Source organism: Lepisma saccharinum, chromosome 27 (genome assembly GCF_977018435.1).
Source record: "Lepisma saccharinum chromosome 27, izLepSacc3.1, whole genome shotgun sequence".
Taxonomy (NCBI): domain Eukaryota; kingdom Metazoa; phylum Arthropoda; class Insecta; order Zygentoma; family Lepismatidae; genus Lepisma; species Lepisma saccharinum.
Genome location: NC_139255.1, coordinates 17,116,476 through 17,134,921, shown reverse-complemented (window position 1 = coordinate 17,134,921; position 18,446 = coordinate 17,116,476). Strand labels below are relative to the sequence as shown.

General features: G+C 38.5%; 3 protein-coding genes across 3 annotated transcripts in view; 1 reads left to right on the top strand and 2 right to left on the bottom strand.

The window, feature by feature from the left end:
• Positions 1 to 7,898: 7,898 nt before the first annotated feature.
• Positions 7,899 to 8,387, bottom strand: LOC145980173 (uncharacterized). The gene has a single exon (XM_083113209.1). The coding sequence runs from the start codon at positions 8,385 to 8,387 to the stop codon at positions 7,899 to 7,901; it is 489 nt and encodes a 162-aa protein (XP_082969335.1).
• Positions 8,388 to 10,172: 1,785 nt separating this feature from the next.
• On the bottom strand, positions 10,173 to 12,994 carry LOC145980172 (uncharacterized). Its single transcript, XM_083113208.1, has 2 exons — positions 12,923 to 12,994; positions 10,173 to 12,182 (listed from the first exon to the last, which is right to left on the bottom strand). The coding sequence occupies exons 1-2, from the start codon at positions 12,992 to 12,994 to the stop codon at positions 10,173 to 10,175; spliced, it is 2,082 nt and encodes a 693-aa protein (XP_082969334.1).
• A 361-nt stretch (positions 12,995 to 13,355) lies between these two features.
• Positions 13,356 to 18,446, top strand: part of LOC145980171 (DGAT1/2-independent enzyme synthesizing storage lipids) — a 31,799-nt gene continuing 26,708 nt past the window's right edge. Inside the window, exons 1-2 of the mRNA XM_083113207.1 lie at positions 13,356 to 13,479; positions 16,385 to 16,578. Coding sequence (XP_082969333.1) covers positions 13,356 to 13,479; positions 16,385 to 16,578 — 318 coding nt within the window. The remainder of the gene's footprint in view (positions 13,480 to 16,384; positions 16,579 to 18,446) is intronic.

The window sequence follows — 18,446 nt, the reverse complement described above, 5'->3', positions numbered from 1 at the left end:
GGCTACCCGTGCATGGTTTTTCGACTCCAATTTTAACTATGTTTGCCTTGCCTAACCTAACTTAACCTAACCTTACCGAGAATGGTCAGTGAGGCTATCGTGAATGGTTTTGCTCTAATTGTGATTACGAACCAATAAAAAATCGTATTTTCGTAATACTTTAACGGCAAACATTCATCATCGAAGATGCCATTTTCGTATCCTGCAATTTTACGGTTGATGCACTGTTCCCAAACTTACCTGTAATCAAATCAGTCCACATTCCACATGTTCTTCTACATCGTGATTGTCACTGTCACATGTAAGCACCTTTTTTTGGCAAAATACCGAAATCCATAAGTTTATTAATTAGCCCATGACCATCCTCCTGCACACTCCACCTAACAATCTGTACAACATTAACAACTTTTTTTACTGTTCTCTTCCGCCATTCTTACACGATCCATGTTCTCCAAGTATGAAATCAACAGTGTGGCAACGCTGTAGACAGCGAAATTAATTGCGAACGTCAATTATTCATATCAACAAATATGGCTACTATACTTGTATACATAGAATCATTGCGAGAATTGAAAAGCTTATTTTACAACTTCTACATGTTAATGAACAATTTTTTCACCTCATCCCAACATGTTAACTTGAGATAAATCATCACAACTAATTATTTCGTGAGTATAAGACGTAGCATCGAAATTACAGAAGGGTCCCGTATTGTAAATTCTTGCCTTAATGAATAATGTTGAGTCGTTTACTGTTGATTATGTTTGAAGTAATACATGCTGCTGCTGTGAAGAGATAGATGTTGGTTGGTGATATATATGCTGCATTTCCTGCAGTCTTTAACAATTCTGGTCCCATTTTATTTCTCTTTTTTGTTTTTGTTTCACTTAACATTGAAAATATTCTTTCCATTTCCACGTTAGAATGTGGCAATGTTAGCACTATTTTTGCGAGAGGAAATGTTTTCAAAAAAGAACTTGCTTTGAAAGTTCTTTGTAACCCATAACATGTTCCAAAATTCTGATGGAGATTTGTTAGTTAGTTCTTTTTTCTCCTCCTCGCTAAAGTATCCAGATAAACTAATCCATTCATTCCAAACCGAGCACGAAGAAAGTGCAACTGACTGGCGAGTAAGCTTTGCACCTTTGCACAATAAAATGTTATTTTCCAAGATTGAAAAAAGGCCCTACGTTTTCCCTCATTTGGTAAAATCTGTCCCTACGTCCCTACGTGGCGAAATATAGTGAAAAGTCCCTATGCATAGGGAAATGGCCCTACGGTTGGCATCACTGCCGACAGGTGTCGCATTCATGCAGTATGAAGCGCCCTCTTGCAGCTGACAACTCCCCTGATAGCTGCCGGCACTCTCGCGACAATTGAGGATAAAGAAGTAATGTTTAATCTAAGGTTAGATGTCAGAATTAAGGTGCCAGAAATATTTGTATTTGGGAGGACACCTTTTCCAGCATCCTTGCAACAAGGTACGTGCTTATTTCAATTGTAATTGTAACTGTAATTATGAAAAGTGGAAACCTTACAAAATAAGCAGTTTCTGTTACGGACTTCCTGTAACTCAATTTGCGGGGACCTGTTGCATGACGGGGCTGCCGAGCGGCCGACGCTCTCGCGGTAAACGACTGAAATAACCTCCCTGTATGAATTAAGAGACAAATGAGCAAGAAATAGTAAATAACAAGAGTCATCACTCTTGACCTGCCATCAGTGGTGTACCATGGATTTTGGTAAGGGGATAGTTACATGTACATTTTTTAGTAGGCAGCCCTTATTTTCCATCTTTCCCACCTTTTTGATGGTCTTTTTTAAAAATACTAAGCCAAAGGGGTGGGGGTTATGACCCACCACCAATGCCCCCTTTGGGCATGCCTGTACCTTACATTTATCGCTGTTATCCTCAAATGGTGTGTCTACATCCGACAGATTTTCTGCCAGTCACCTATTAATATCTTGATGGATATGAATATTTGTGCCATAGCCTACAACACCAAAAAGAATCTGTCTAAAACATTGGGGTGTACAAGGAGGCATGGTTGGTGGGAGTCATAGCTCCCATTTGGCCCAGAATAAGAGTTGACTGCTAAGAAAAAGTGTATATACCACCTGTTCCAAAAATCCTGGGCACGCCACTAGTTTAGAAGTGAGGATAATATATTAAGTTTTTTTCAGGCGAAGTAGACAAGGTGATGTTTTGCTCATAAAACAACTTTCCGATCATATTTAGCCAAAATTATTTTATAACGATATTTATATGAGATAAGAATAAGATATAAAAAGTCTGGCATACTTACACATATTTTAATATCAAATGTTCATAAATTTAGGACCACTGCACTGACGCATAGGTCTAAGAAATTGCTCACTACGGCCTTGCATATACTTCCAGCGGCACCTGCCATTTGTTGTGAGTAGCAATCACTGCAATCAACAGGGATGCACAAGTCCAACTGAGTCAGAAACCAACTGTGCCATGTAGCTATCATTTGTAGGATGTGGGACTTTAAAGTCCCGTCAGTTAATAATGGTTAAAAACCTAAAATCCGAGGTCTAGTTATGTCCAGTGATCAGAACGCTACATTTTAAAAGTAGCTTCGCTACAGCTACAGCTACTCTTCCAAAATGTAGCTTCGCTACAGCTACAACTACATTTACCAAAAAGTAGCTCGCTACGCTACTCGCTACTTCGCTACTTTTTGCGCTACTTCTGCATAAAAAAAATGAAAACAACCATATGGGTATTAAAAAAATCCCCTACTATACATCCACCAACTCATCTGAAGCCCTAGCACGGGAGCAGTGGCGCTAGTTAAAGCTACGGGGAAGCCTGTAGTTCGCATATTTTCCGAGGTTTCAGAAAGCTTGGTGGATCTATACTGGTAAATAGATTCTGTTATTCATTATCATGATTCCAGTCATTCGATAATTTTGATAGCAGTGTTACTTCAGTTACTTATTTTTACTATAGTTTTTGAGAATACCATACCTATGCAAGTGGCATATTAATTCAAATTTGATATATGAATATTCCAATTAGGGTGTTACCCAAATTAATGATTACAACTATACACAAATAAAATTTGGTAGGATTACGTATTTATGTTCACCTCAACATATTTTTCTTGAGAATAAATATTTCATTTTTTATAGACTGATATGAAGTCAGCATTTTGAATGAAAAGTACCTGGAGCCCTTTGACTACAAAAGGGCCCCAGGTTCGATACCCAGTGGAGGCACATAGTGGTTAGGATCCAGTCTCGATCAGCTTATCTATGCATAAAATGGACTCAAAACGAAAACTAGGAAAAACCTCAAGTTGGGAGGATGAGATTCTCCATTCCCCACACTGCTCATCATTCATCATTCTTCCTCGTCCTCACAATTAGCCGAAAGTGGCAGAAAGCGACTATAGATAAGAGAATAATTAAATAAACCATTCATCCTTCATTGTCATAATTGAGAGAAGTGGGAGAATAGATGAGGAGGTAAACAGAAGAGGACAAATGGGTGGCGTTCGAAGATTAATGTGGAACAGAGATGTACCTATGAAATGCAAGAAGGTAATATCAAGTACTAAGTGCCAATAATTACATATGGAGCAGAGACTTGGACAATGCCATAGAGAGACAAAGAAAAGAATCAGGCAGTGAAGATTAAATTTTTAAGGAGTTTTTTGAGGAAGACTAGAAGGAATAGAATAAGGAATCAGGAGATCCGACAGACAGTGGGTGTGGTGAAGCTTCATGACAGGATAGATCAGGCACAGATGAGATGGTTTGAAAGAGGATGGGTGCATAAAGACTGCCAGTAAGAGCTTACAATGAACAAAGTGGGAATAAGGCCAAGGGGGAGACCAAGATGTCGGTGGAAAGAGCAGATAGTGAAGAGTGTTAGGAGAAGAGGACAAGATTGGAACACTGTGGAAAGAGAGGAGTGGTGGGAGACCAGAAAAATGGAGAGGCTTGACTTCTATGCCGACCCAGCCAGAGGCAGGAAACGGCGAAGGATGATGATGTCATGATTACCAAAAGTTACAGAAAAGTGACGCAAAAGTGGGAGAAATATATAAATTTGAAAACTATGTACATTAACTAAAGAAAGACCTCCCCGATGGAGCAGTGGTAGCGTCATCGCCTTGTATTCTAGGGATCCTGGGTTCGATACCTGGTGGAGGCACATAGTGGTTTGGATCCCACTTTAAACTGTAGGTCCAGTCTGATTAACCTTACCGTGCATAAAGTGAACTTAAAACACCAAATCAATCAATCAATCAATTAACTAAAGAAAATTGTTGTTGTGGGGCGTTACCCCCCACACCCCCTATACGCCTTCATGCCGTGGTGCTATGCACAGGGGAACACTTTACCTTTTTTTACATACATACTTTTTGCAATATGATAAAATTATTGAGGAAACTGTCTTGTAAACCTGAGTGTTCTAAACATATTGTAATTTTAAAATTTGTGAACAAATACTATCGCGAAAATAATTGTAATTCCAGAAACTCTTATCATTCCTGTAACAATAATTTATTGCTGGCGAGATCCTATATACTGACAATGATCAATGCTGTTAACGTACTGAGCCATTTATTGCTGGCACTATTCCCTTGTCAGTGCATTGGAAAATCCATCGCTCGTTTCTGCACTGCAAGTTGCGTCTTACACAGCAATTAATGACATTTTGGTGTGTCTTACACCATGGATATCCACAGGATTTGTTCCGGGGGTGACGCAAACGAGGCACTTGTTTCCAGTGGTGCAGCAAACGAGGCATGTTTCTCCCCAAAATAGCGATGCGGCTAAAAAAACGTAGCTGATAGCAGGAATATATTCATATATGTCAGTTAGTTATCTGGATATCTGAATTATTCAGATACTAATTAAATAAATTACGCAGATATCTATAATCTACAGTCTAGATAATCTGCATCTCCATGAAATAGACTGTCTTTATGAACCTCATGCAAAATTAAGGGTTATTGTCGATTTTTTCTGACGCTGTTGCCACATTCAAAAGTCATCTCAAAATGCTGAGAAAAAATGTAGCTGTAGCAAAATTTTCGCTACAACTACAGGAATTTTGTAGCTTCGTTACCACTACAACTACAATTTTCAAAATGTAGTGTCGCTACAGCTACAGCTACAAATTTTGTAGCTAGCTACAGTAGCGACGCTACAAGTAGCTCGCTACTTCTGACCACTGGTAATGTCTATGAGGGGAAATGGGAGGATATTGTAAAAAAATAAACAATATTGCACTGTGTATTGAGTACTCTGGAAAAGAATTGAAGATTCTGGAAAATTGAGGGAACTCTGGAAAAGAATTGAAGATTCTGGAAAACTCAGGAAAAATACATTTCAAGTTCACGTGGGAACCCTGTACAAAATTCATGTTTAGATGAGAGGGGGGTTTTAGGTGCAAATAAGGGGGAATAATGTACCACGGAATGGGTCTATAAGTTGATATATAAGATGCCAGACTCCATATAAGGAAGCGCCAAACATTTTTTTTGTAGGTGCTGCACCTAAATGTCCGGGTTCTACTAATAAATAATATCGCATGCCAATTTGTGTTTTAATTTGTTAATTTTATTATCAAGATGTGTATTGCTGTAATGTGTATTTACTAATACTTTTCTTGCAGCGGTATCTGAACCTATAGTTATTTATATGTAATTGTTAATTGTACTTGTGTTGTTAACTAAGTTAAAAGTTCCATTCATCTTCAAAATACAATATAAGTACTTAAAAAATACTATAAAAATGATTACTTACGGTTCGTGAGTATATGTTTTATACAACCTTAGTGACAATGAAGTTCGACCAGTCACAAATATAGGAGTGCGTTGTGAAAGAAGGAGAACACATGCATATGCTGAACATATTTTATTCAGCAGGCTACATGGAACAAAGGAAAACATAAATTTCCGCTGCAACACAGCAATGTATGGTGTCCACACAAAGTAAAACATTTTCGTCCATCTACACGTGACATTGAAGTTCGACCACTGTTAGAGGGGATCCTGTTTACCATGGTGTGACGCCGCCCCGTCGGCGAATAACTGTGGCAATGCGTCGGGGCATGCTGCGGACGAGTCGTTCAAGGTATTCCACATCGATGCAGTGCCATTCCTCCTGCAGGCAGGCGATAAGAGCAGCCACTGTCGTGGGTCCCCTCTGTTGCACACGTCGCTTAAGAACACGCCACACATTCTCAATGGGCGAGAGGTCGGGACTCGATGGTGACCATGGCAGAGTTCGCACATGATAGAGAGTCAACCATTCTCTTGTCAGCCGCGCTGTATGAGGCCTGGCATTGTCGTGTTGAAATATGAGATGCCACCTGTGGAACAGGTGCCTTTGCACTGTGGGAAGATGCCGCTCCAGTATGCGTGTATAGGCGTGTGCATTCACAATGCCCTCACAGACGTGTAGTGGGCCAACCCCAAATGCCGTCATGCATCCCCATACCATCACTGACGCAGGTTTCTGTACCCGACGTGCATAACATTTTGCTCCATTCTGTTCCTCCTTCCGACAAATGACTGTTTTCCGTATTTTCCCATACACAACATTGAAAATGGATTCGTCCGTCCACAAAACCCTGTTCCACTGCCGAAATGTCCATCCCCGGTACATTCGTGCCCACCGTAGTCGATTGCCTTTGTTCAACATGGAAAGGAAGTGTTTACGTTTCGCCTTGTACACTCGGTACCCGCATCTCTGTAGGTAACGGCGAATGGTTCTGGTTGACACTTCAATGTGAAAGCGTTCTCGAGTCCACAGTCGTAATTCGGCCACAGAAACATGATTGTTGGTCTGGATATAGCACCTAAATATCCGTAGGTCACGCATGCTCAGCAGGCGTTTTCGACCGGGGGCCTTACCTGGCTCTGTAGTACCCGTATTTTGGTGGTGTTTGATGATGCAGTGGACGGTTGACTTGGGTAATTTCAGTTGGTGCCCTATTTCCCGTTCACTGAGTCCATCCCGTTGCAACTCCACCACTCTTCTCCTCACGGTGTTGTCAATAGGTTTGCCCCGGGCCATGGTGATGATGCACTGCGGTTCCTCGGTGCACAGCACGCGCTTATATACGGCGGACTCCTTTATCGTGTCCGTGACGTCATGCTTCCGTCGAATGCGCCACTATCTGGAATTTTCCATATGGGTCTGGTGCCTGGTCGAAGTTCAATGTCACGCGTATAGTTTCCCGTTTTCGTTCTTTACGTGACCTTGGGTGCAACATGCTGGGATCACGATTCTTGCCTGCTCACACGCCTCCTCTTACACACATGCGTCACTTCTGCGGGTCACCCATTCCACCGCCTATGCCTCTGTGCATTTAATCACGTATTCCTTTCTGGTCGAACTTCATTGTCACCAAGGTTGTAGAAAACACAACGTTTCGAGACGCAACTGTTCTCTTCCTCAGGTGCACTTCTTGGCAATCGGAATTACTTCTTGCCTATGTCAATTTACACAAAAGAACAAGGAATAAGGTTATAGTAAAAGATCATGGTGAAGAAAGGTACTTGTTAAAACTGCCCTTTGTGCGCATAAAAACTCACTTTCTCACATTGCCAAGCATGAACCTCAAACCTAAAAACAACCATAAAAACATGTCTCTCATTACACGTTAAAACCCCACCTCAAGCAACGTTGTCTACATGGTAACTGATTTAGCTTCTCCCTGAATTCGGGAAGTTGCCAGATTTTTTGCTCCCACCTTCTCTCCCCCTTTCCCCCCTCCCCTACTGTTACATCATTTTAAACTGGAAATCTTGGATCTCGTTAGTCGCCTTGATTATGGCCGAAGTAACCTGGACCCCCCCCCCCCTTGCTCTTATTCCATCGCTTAAACATCTGGATCCATAATTCATCTACATTCCATCCTCCTTGTTCAATTTATTACTTCTATCTTTACAAATATACGCCGCTTCATACACATTTCTACCTAGTGGTTTATTTTTTATTTTGACCAACTCTCTTTTCCGGATTCTATGCCCTTCTTCAATTACATGTTCAGATATCCCCATTCGTGGGAGCCCCCTCTCTAATATCTTATCATGCTCTCCCCATCTAATCTTCATACTCCTTCCAGTTTGCCCTACATATTCCTTATTATATTCACATTTTATTTTATACACCCCTTTTTCATTTTCCCCCTCTTTCTCCCCATTCTTTCCATCCTTTTTATATTCAGTAAAATGTTTTTCGATTGTTCTCAGTGCTCTCATTCCACATTTCATTCCATATTCCTTGGCCACCTTTTCTATTTTCTCCGAAACTCCTCTGAAATACGGGATCCCTGTGTATTTATACTTTATCTTTTCCCCATTCTCTTCCTCAACACTTTCCTCTCCTATCATATCGTTACTCTTTTCTTTTTCCCCTCTTTCACAAATTCTACGAGCATCCCTTTGTAGTTTCCTCAAATCGATCTCCTTGTACCCGTTCTTTTTTTCCCACGGCAATGATCCATGCCTCTTCTTCCTTTAATTCTTCCCTGTGATTACATAGCCTTATTGCCCTTCTGAAAAAGTTGAGAAACACATTATTCTTAGTTCTCCTTGCATGTTCCAATTTGTTATGAATATACAGGTCACCTGCTAATGTTTTGTGGCATACCCCTGTCCTAATTTCCTTTCCGGTGTTAATAATCCATAGGTCTAAAAAGTTAATTTCTCCCTTTTTTGTTTCTTCCTTATTAAAACTAATCCTGTCATCTTGTTCCCCTAAAATCTCAAACATTATTTTAAGTTTCTTCTCGTCCCCTATAATCAAGGTATCATCTACATACCTCCCAAAGTATTTAATACCACCACTTGCTTGTTCCAAGGTGGTTTTTTCAATATAATGCATGAAAATCCCGGATATAATTCCAGAGACAGGGTTCCCATCGCTAATCCCTCCTTTTGCAAATAGATCTTCTCATTAAAACTAAAATAATTGTACCCTAAGTACAAGTGAAACCATCTTACCTATTCCCAGGCTACAATGACACTGACCCCTTTTTCCATTAACCATCTCATTAAGCAGTCTGCAGCTCTGTCTCTAGGGACACTGGGCTATAGGTTAACGACATCAAAACTCATTATTCTATCTTCCTTAGTTATTTCGAGTTTTTCTATTTCCTTCTTCACCTCCCACGAATTCCTTATGCTATATTCTGTATTTTACCCACCCCTCTTTAATTTTAAACCAAAGGGTTTTGGCTAAATGGTACCCCTTGTGTGAGTACATAGGTATTATGAGTCTTAGCAGGGTGTGCTCTTTGTGGGTTTTTGGAATTCCAAAGGCCACTGGTATACTCCCTTTTTTACAATTCTCAATGAATTTCTTTTTCTCGGTTCGGGCCAAAGTAATACTAGTTTCCAACCCTTTCTTGACCTCCCTTTTAATTTTACTTATAGGGTTTCGATCCACCTCCTGATAATCATTACCATCAAAACTTACTTACTTACTTAGTCGATCCTCTTCTACCTTGCGGTGTTGAGGTTTCCCAGAGGGTCTTCCATCGGATTCTGTCTCGGGCCAGCTCCTTTGCTCTCCTCCACTCTCCTCCTCTAGCCTCTACAGCTGCCTTCACATCTTCTTCCCATGTTCTTCTGGGTTTCCCGCGTGGTCTTTCTCCTTGCATCTTTGCATTCAAGGCTTGTTTAGCTATTCTGGAGTCTTCCATTCTTTGTATGTGCCCAAACCATCGTAACTGGTTCTATTCGATTCTCTCAAGCACTGGTGATACGCCCAGGCTAGCTCTAATGGTCTGATTCCTAATTTTGTCTCTTCTTGTTTTCCCTTCTAGTTTGCAGAGAAATCTTATTTCTGAAGCCTGTATTTTACTCCTATATTTATTTGTCAATGTCCAGGTTTCACTACCATAAAGTAATGTAGGTAAATATATCACTTTATACACACGGATTTTTGTATTTTTGGTCACTAATGGATTATTTAGGAAATTTCTCTTTAGCGCATTAAAGAGTCTCCCTGAGGCTTGGGATCGAGCTATAATTTCACCATCTATTCTACCATCTTGCTGCACTATAACCCCGAGGTATTTAAAATCTGTAGTCTGTTCTAATGTCGTTCCATTATTCAAAGCAATCTGATGTATATTTGGCTGTCGTGCCATCATCATGGTCTGAGTCTTTTTATCATTTATCTTCATACCCCTCTTTTTTAATTCTTTTTTCCCAGATTCTCACGTTCTTTTGTAAATTTCTTTCGGAATCTCCCAATATTAATATGTCATCGGCGAAGGCACAATGGTTTATATATATTGGTTTTAAAAACCTATACCCCAGCTTGAATTTCTGTACCTTCCCATTGCATGATTTAATAACATCATCCATTAAGGTGATAAAGAGGAGTGGGCTAAGGATACATCCTTGTTTAAGTCCTACTATAGTCTCAAACTCTTGAGACTCTGCATTGCAGGTGCGGACATAGTTTCTACATTTCTTATACAGACTCTGCGTTGCTGTAATTAATTGATTGGTAACATTTCTTTGTTTTAGTATTTTCCATATTTCATCCCTCGGAATGGTGTCGAAGGCTTTCTCTAGATCTATGAAAGCCATATGTGCCTCTTTTCCATATCTCATCAGTTTTTCACTGATCTGTCTGATGGTAAATATGAGGTCTTGTGTGCTTCTTCCTGGTCGGAATCCGCACTGTGCCTCGTCTAGCTGTGGCTCTACCACTTGCCTTATTCTATCTTCTAGTATCCTCGCATATACTTTCCCCGGCATACTCAATAGCGATATCCCACGATGGTTTTTGCAGTCTCTATTATCTCCTTTTTTAAATATTGGCACAATGACACTACACTCCCATTCATCTGGTATCTTCTTTGCTTTCCAAATTAGATTAATAATCTTGAGTAGTATGTCTTGACCACTTTTGCCCATGAATTTAAGCATCTCAGGTGCTATCTGGGCATGTCCTGCCGCTTTGCCTAGTTTCATTTTCTTTAGTGTTCTTTTTAGCTCCTCCATAGTTATTTCTTCTTCAGTTTCTCCCTCCTCTTGGTGTTGCTGTTTTTCTTCCTCAGTCTGTTCTTTCTCCTTTTCTCCAATTTCCATATTTCCTCCAAGCAATTCTTGGAAATATTCTTTCCACCGCTCCATAATGTCATTTTCACTTCGGAGGAGGTTACCACTTTTGTCTTTTATGAACTTAAGAGGACATTGCTTCTCTGTTCGCATCGATTTTAATATTTTGTAGAACAGCTTTTGGTTATTTTGTAGGTTTCCTTCCATTGCTTCTCCAAATTTTTCCCATGACTGTTGTTTTGCATCTTTCACTATATTCTTCACTACTAATCTTTGATGTTTATAAGCTTCATAGTCACTTAAATGTTTTGTGAGTAGGTATTTTTTCCACCGTTGCTTCTTTTCCTTTACCATTTCTTTTATCTCTTCCGTCCACCATGCTGTTCTTCTCTGTTGTTGCTTTCCGCTGGACTTTCCACAGATTTCGGCAGCTGCTCCTAAGATTGCCTCTTTATATAAACTCCATATTTCTTCCAGTTTATCTTCTCTCATAGTGGGCCATTCCAATGTTTCCACCCTTTGTTTCACAGCCTCTTGATAGTCTTTTTGTCCTGCCTCTTCTCTCAATTTATATACCTTTATTCTTTCTTTAGGTTTCCGTTTGTTATCACCAGGGTCCTTGGTCTTGATATTAACATGTAACTGCATAATTACTAAATAGTGGTCACTTCCAATCTCGTAACCTCTATATGCTCTTGCATCTAAGATAAATCTCCACTGTTTCCTCTGTGTCAATATGTAGTCAATAATAGATTTTTCCTTTCGGCTGGGGACTTCTCTTGTATATCTGTGTGTTTCTTTATGTGGGAACATTGTGTTCGTAATTACAAAATCATTTCCTGCACACATATCTAGTAATCTTCTCCCATTATTATTGTGGTGCGTCTCGCCGTATTTCCCTAACAGCCCTTTCATTCCTTCTATGTTGTTTCCAACTCTGCCATTAAAGTCACCTAATACAAAGACAGCTCCCATGGTGTCATCCACTGTCCTCTGCAGCTCTTCGTAAAATCTATCTTTCTCTTCTGCTATATCATCTTCATTTGGTGCATATGTAGCAATAAAAGTAGTGTCTTCATTTATGCTACTGTTAAAGGTACCAAGATTATTCTTTCATTGATGAATTTCCAGCATTTAACATAATGTCTGTAGGCCTCGGAGATTACTATAACCACTCCTCCTTTTGCTCTCTGTTCTTTGCCTACGCCTGAATGAAACATTAGGAACCTTTCACCACTATTTGGTTCTATTATTTGTTCATATCCATTTCCTTTTTTCTTGGTCTCTGTCACCGCTAATATATTCAACTTTGCTCTCACCATTTCCGTCATTAATTCAAACTCCTTTCCAGCAAGTCCACGTACATTCCAGGTTGCCACTCTCATTATCCTTTTCCCTCTCTTGGTCGTCAACAGTTTAATCAGTCCGGTTTCTCCTCTGTAGTTTCTTTTAATAATTTCATCTCGGACACTCGGGTTATCAGCCCTAGTTCCAAAGCCTTGTGGGAGGGGCTGCCTCCCTTATAGCCCTCGGCCTGCTAGATTTTCTTTTAGGGTTTCTTCCCTTAGCCTTTGAGGTTTCTCCCTCTCACTGCAAGGCAGCAGTTTGCCTCGGTCCGGGACTGCTTATTCGGGTTTCCCCTTATTTGCAGCTAACCCCCATATCTGGGGGCCATTCGCTCTCCGCCACCTGCAACCCGCCCAGTAGCTGAGGCTCGCCCTGGGTCCATCAAAACACTCCTCCATTTTTCTTTCATATTCCTTCTTGTCCATAACGACCATTTTATTTTCCTTATTCAATCTTATCAGAAATATGTTATTTTCTTTAACCCATTTTTTAACATTACTTACCTTTCTTTTATACTCCTTGTGCTTATTTTCCCCTTCCCTTCCTCCTTTTCTACTTTCCTTATTCATAACCATTTCCGTCCTAATCTGATTTTTGATGATGTCATGTATTTTTTGTTTTACCTCCCTTCTATCGCCACCATAGCCCCTATCCCTTCGGCCGCTATTATACATTCCTCCTTTACAATCTTTTCTTCCCTAATGGCTAATTTTTGCCCTTTCTCATCAATGTGGAATGAGAGCACCGAGAACAATCTAAAAACATTTTACTGAACATAAAAAGGATGGAAAGAATGGGGAGAAAGAGGGGGGAAATGTAAAAGGGGCATATAAAATAAAATGTGAATGTAATAAGGAATATGTAGGGCAAACTGGAAAGAGTATGAAGATTAGATGGGGAGAGCATGATAAAGATATTAGAGAGGGGCTCCCAAGAATGCAGTTATCTGAACATGTAATTGAAGAAGGGCATAGAATCAGGAAAAGAGAGTTGGTCAAAATTAAAAATAAACCAATAGATAGAAATGTGTATAAAGTGGCATATATTTGTAAAGATAGAAGTAATAAATTGAACAGGGAGGATGGAAATGTAGAGGAATTATGGATCCAGATGTTTAAGCGATAGAATAAGAGCAAGGGGGGGGGGGGGGTCGTTTCCAGGTCACTCTGGCCGTAATCAACGCGACCCACGAGATCCAAGATTTCCAGTTTAAAATGACGTAACAGTAGGGGAGGGGGAAAAACGGGGGAGAGAAGGTAGGAGCGGAAGTGGGTAAACTTCCGGCATTCGATGAGATACTAAATCAGTTACCATGTAGACAACGTTGCTTGAGGTGGGGTTTTAACGTGTAATGGGAGATATGTTGTAATGTGAGTTTTTATGTGCACAAAAAGGCAGTTTTAACAAGTACCATTTTTAACCATGATCTTTTGCTGTCACCTTATTCCTTGTTCTTTTGTGTAATTTGACGTAAGCATGAAGTAATTCCGATTGCCAAGAAGTGCACCTGAGGAAGAGATCAGTTGCATCTCGAAACGTTGTGTTTTCTATAAAACATCTACTCATGTTGTATGTAATCCTTTTTATAGTATTTTTTTAAGTACTTATTTAGTATATTGTATTGTAACACATGCCTGTTTTAATAAAATGAGATCTTCAATATATTTGTGATGCGTTATTCCCTCGATTGAAGTGGATGTTGTTGTCCTGAGGCCTGTATGGTTCTTTTGGGCTGACTGATATCTCCTTTTTCTCTTGTTATAATTGCTTGGTGCCCAACATAACTATCATATTATTGTTTGTGTCTACTATGGGAATTGTTTCGAAGTGGTACTGGCTTAGGCGTAGACCTGATATATAGACAATCATGCGACCCCATGATAGAAATGTGTTTGTATTTCAACTGGTATTTGACAAAGATTCTGTGTCAAAGTATAAAACGTTTTCAATTGTTTTATATTTATATAGCTTCTTGAATTTATCTTTCTCCAGTCATCAAGTTCTTATTATCCATGTATTTACATATATTGTACCATTTCTGTGATTTTGACACACTTCAAGTTTGCTTTTAAATAATATTTGTATTATTGTTAAATAGAAGCTTTAAAATATATACAAATTCATTTTCTTATCTTTCCTATACTGGTAAAGATTATGTAAACAAAGATACTATAACTGGATCAAAATTTTACTATGTTGAGAATTTATAGTTTTTGAAGGTACCAATTAGGTGTAAGGTCAATCTATCTGTAACATACGATATTTGTCCTACAGCTCTTCTGTGACATTAGAGATGAAAGAAGTAAAGTGTGGGGAATAAAATATCAAAATTTCGGTACAAATCTAGACACATTTCAGGATCAAAAGTGGTATATAAAAATGGCACTTCAGCATTAAAATGTTGAAAAAAGAACAATAAATTCCATTTAAAAACTAATACTTTTTACACAAAATAAACTTATACCACAATTATGAAGTTGCCGGAGTTTATTCCTGTATAAAAGGGTCCATTTTTTGCTTCTCAAATATTTACAGCAGAATTAATCAATTTTCCATGATTTGCATAACTTGCAGGATAAATTAAGACTTCTGAAAGTGTCGCGTCAATATATAAATTCTAAATTTCATGTGTAAGAGTTAATTTTGCATCATTTGGGGACAAAACATTGTAGGAAAATGCACCTCATCTTTTCAAAAACAAGGAAGATTAACATTACAGTGTGTTATTTCACATTTCATGTTTTTGTGCTTGTCCCTAGAAACCAGTAAATCATGACTTATTTGTGTGCTGTGATGACAACATGTGGAAACAAGCAGAGCAAAGAAATAAAGGATAACACAGCATGCCGTTGTCAGTTTTTTGCATTGATTTTTGTTCATCACAAGAAAATAGTTTGGAAGAACTAACATTTAGAAAAAAAATTTTTGTTCAAGTTAATGTTCTTTCTTTGTTCACATTGATTGGAAGAAAATGTGGATATAGAGTGTGTCCTGCTTACATGTATAATAAAAGAAGAATTGAATTTCATTAAATTAAATTTTCTTTCTTTGGATACATTGGAATTGCAGAGACCCTTTATATTGTTAATACTTTTGTGGTGGGTGGTGAGAGGCAGTAATATGTAAGATTGAAAAACAGAAAACATTAGCTTGTACATAAGGCATAACTTACACCACATGCTATCATTTCACTAAGTAATAATGTCCAGTTTTTGACATGTACTTACTTTGTTCTCTAGCTTTCACCACATCATGAGGCTTCTTCAGGATATAGTCAAGATTTAAGACATGGAAAGGAGTTAAGGTTAAAAAAGGTTATAAAGACAAAAATACGATAAAATATAAAACACAGGGCAGGGTAGCGTGCCCATGATTTGAGGGAAGATTACTCATTATTTTGGGCAGGAAAGTGGAAAAAGGCATCAACAAGTTGAAAATGTTGAGTTGTTGCCTCCTTCAAATGTTTCTCCTCGGAATCTTGGAGAAGGTGTGAGCCAGGAAAGAGAAAGGGGTAGTGAGCATCATGTTTTTTTCTTTCGTCTGAATGCAAAATTTTGTCGCTAAAAATTTCACATTTTTCCCAGTTTTGTAACCCTCAATTGCTCTTCATGTCCAGTTGCAGTGATTTCCTAATAATGTTAAATTTGCACTCATTTTTTCCAGTTCCACCACCCTCCACTGCCTTCTATCTTTTTATTGCCTTTTTATCTTTTTAACGTTTATTGAACCTTAACTTACCTTCCCATGTCTTAAATCTTGACTATTTTTGTCGTATGTCCTGAAGAAGCCACATAATGTAGTGAAAGCTAGAAAGCAAAGTAAGTACATGCTAAAACTGGTCTCTATTATTTAGTATTAGCTTGTACCCTTGAATTTTTGCAAAGATTGCCTTGAAAACCGGGAATTATACTTGAATTTTATCATGGTCCTAGAGTAGTGTGTTTATTTCTTGTTTTCTCTTGCAGGATGGTCCATTGTTTTAGAAGCATTTAAAGTTATTCCTGGCACAGTTCATACATGTGCCTCAATTTTGAAGGATAATAATTTATTAGCTATATCCCCTGGAGGGGTTTATGAGGCCCAGTTTGGCAATTCCTACTATCAGTTAATGTGGAAGAAAAGAATGGGATTTGCAAAAGTTGCTTTGGAAGCAAAAGTCGTAAGTATGTATAATCATTTAGACAAACAATGTCTTGTTTCTTAGGTATTTGACTACTTAAAATTATATATTTTTACTCTCAATTTGACATTATCCATTGTCTAGTGCTGTTACCTATACTTACTCTAACACTGCATTTCAAGAGAGAACCTCTCCTCTTGTCTTCAAGCAAACAAATATATTTTTGCTGGTGGTGGGGATCGAACCTACAACAGACGTGTTGCTCATGTATATTGTCCTCAAGTAGCAGCAGTGGTCTTATTAGACTGTGAACTGAAAGCCTGCTACAGTAGGTAGGTGTGAAGTGGCTCTGGTGCTTACATTAACATCTTTTAGAGCATATTTATGATGTGTTTATTTACTTATGAATGAGTTTCTTGTAGTACCATTTTTCTTTATGGTGCATTATGTGAAATTTCAACAGATATGCCATTCGCGATTAAAATTATCTGATATGCCATCTGGTTAGATTTTCCGGAACTACTGTATGTAGGATACTAAAGTGTCCTTCACAGCCGAGGTGGTCATGGAGTGGCGGCTAGTAAATCAGGAACTAAGAGTGCATCTGTCGGCAAACTGGATGCAACGTTCACGTAACTGAAACTGATAGCTATGTAATGAAATAAGCTCTTACCAGCAAAACACACTCAGTCGTCTAAGGGTTAAAATGAACATGTACCTTGTTACAAGAGGTGTTGGAAATGATGTCCTCTTGCATCCACACATACTTACTTACTTATTTCTTCTTCCCCTTCATGCTGTTAAGCGTCTGGGTCCTTCAGCCATCTGCTAAAAGTTTTCCTATCTTGTGCCATACTCTTAACTTTCAATAGTGTCTTCCCTCTTTTAGTAACCATCTCTGACAGGTATTGTTCCCATTCTATTCGAGGTCTTCTGAGGTATTTCATCTCTATTGCTGTTAATCTACTTTTATGCTTATTTTGGAGCAGTTAAGCTTTCTATACAGTAATTATAGTTTTATAAATCCTTAATTTGGTATTTTCTTGTACCTCCTTTTTTCCTACTATTGTATTAGTTATTTGGTAATATATTTTATTTGTTTTTAGAACTCTGTTATTTATTGTCCCAACAACTACATTAACCTTCATATGTAAACAATTGCACCTGCACTTACAGATCACACAATGCATACCTCCACCCCCCCCCCTTGCACTCACACAATGAACTACTGAAGACTTATTACTTATCTTTTATACTTATCAATTCAATGTATCATTTTATTATTGTATAATCTTTATATTATCTTTATTGTATTATCATGATCAATGTTTTTTTTCTTTGTTTTATTCATTTATTGTATCTTTGACAAGGGTTGGTTGTAAGAACGGCCCACGAGGCCGAAACACGGGGCCTGCTTAAATGACCATTCTATTCTATTTCTTCTTGTACTTTTCCATCGGCTGTTATTATTGTTCCCAAATATTGATATATATTCATGTTCTAGCTGTTCTCCTTGCCATTCTATTTCCAATGTCTCTTCATTTCCATGCTTTGATATATGCATTACTTTACTCTTCTTTGGGTTCACTATCATCTCTCTATCTTGTATTGAGCTGGCCCATTGTAGTTCATGTTGTAGTTCCTGTTTAGTTGATGTTATTAATGCTATGTCATCAGCATACAGAAGTGATTGTACATAAACTGGTTTCCGTTTCCTATTTCCAACCTTACATTTTTGAGTTCTTCTTCTACATTGTTTATGTATTTGGTCCATTAGTATTATAAATAGTAAGGGGCTGTTTAACTCCTTGTTCATGTTAAATTCTTTTGATTTCTCCCCTCCTATTCTCACTATTCCTTTAACTCTCTTGTAGACACTTTGTATTCTTTTTACTTGTTTTTCTGAG

Excerpts from the sequence above, each read along its gene's own strand:
- LOC145980173 (XM_083113209.1), bottom strand. The coding sequence starts at position 8,387 with ATGATAGGAGAGGAAAGTGTTGAGGAAGAGAATGGGGAAAAGATAAAG.
- LOC145980172 (XM_083113208.1), bottom strand. The coding sequence starts at position 12,994 with ATGGTTATGAATAAGGAAAGTAGAAAAGGAGGAAGGGAAGGGGAAAAT. Across the intron at positions 12,183-12,922 it reads ACAAGGAGTATAAAAGAAAG|AATAATCTTGGTACCTTTAA; the intron begins GTAAGTAATGTT and ends CATCAATGAAAG.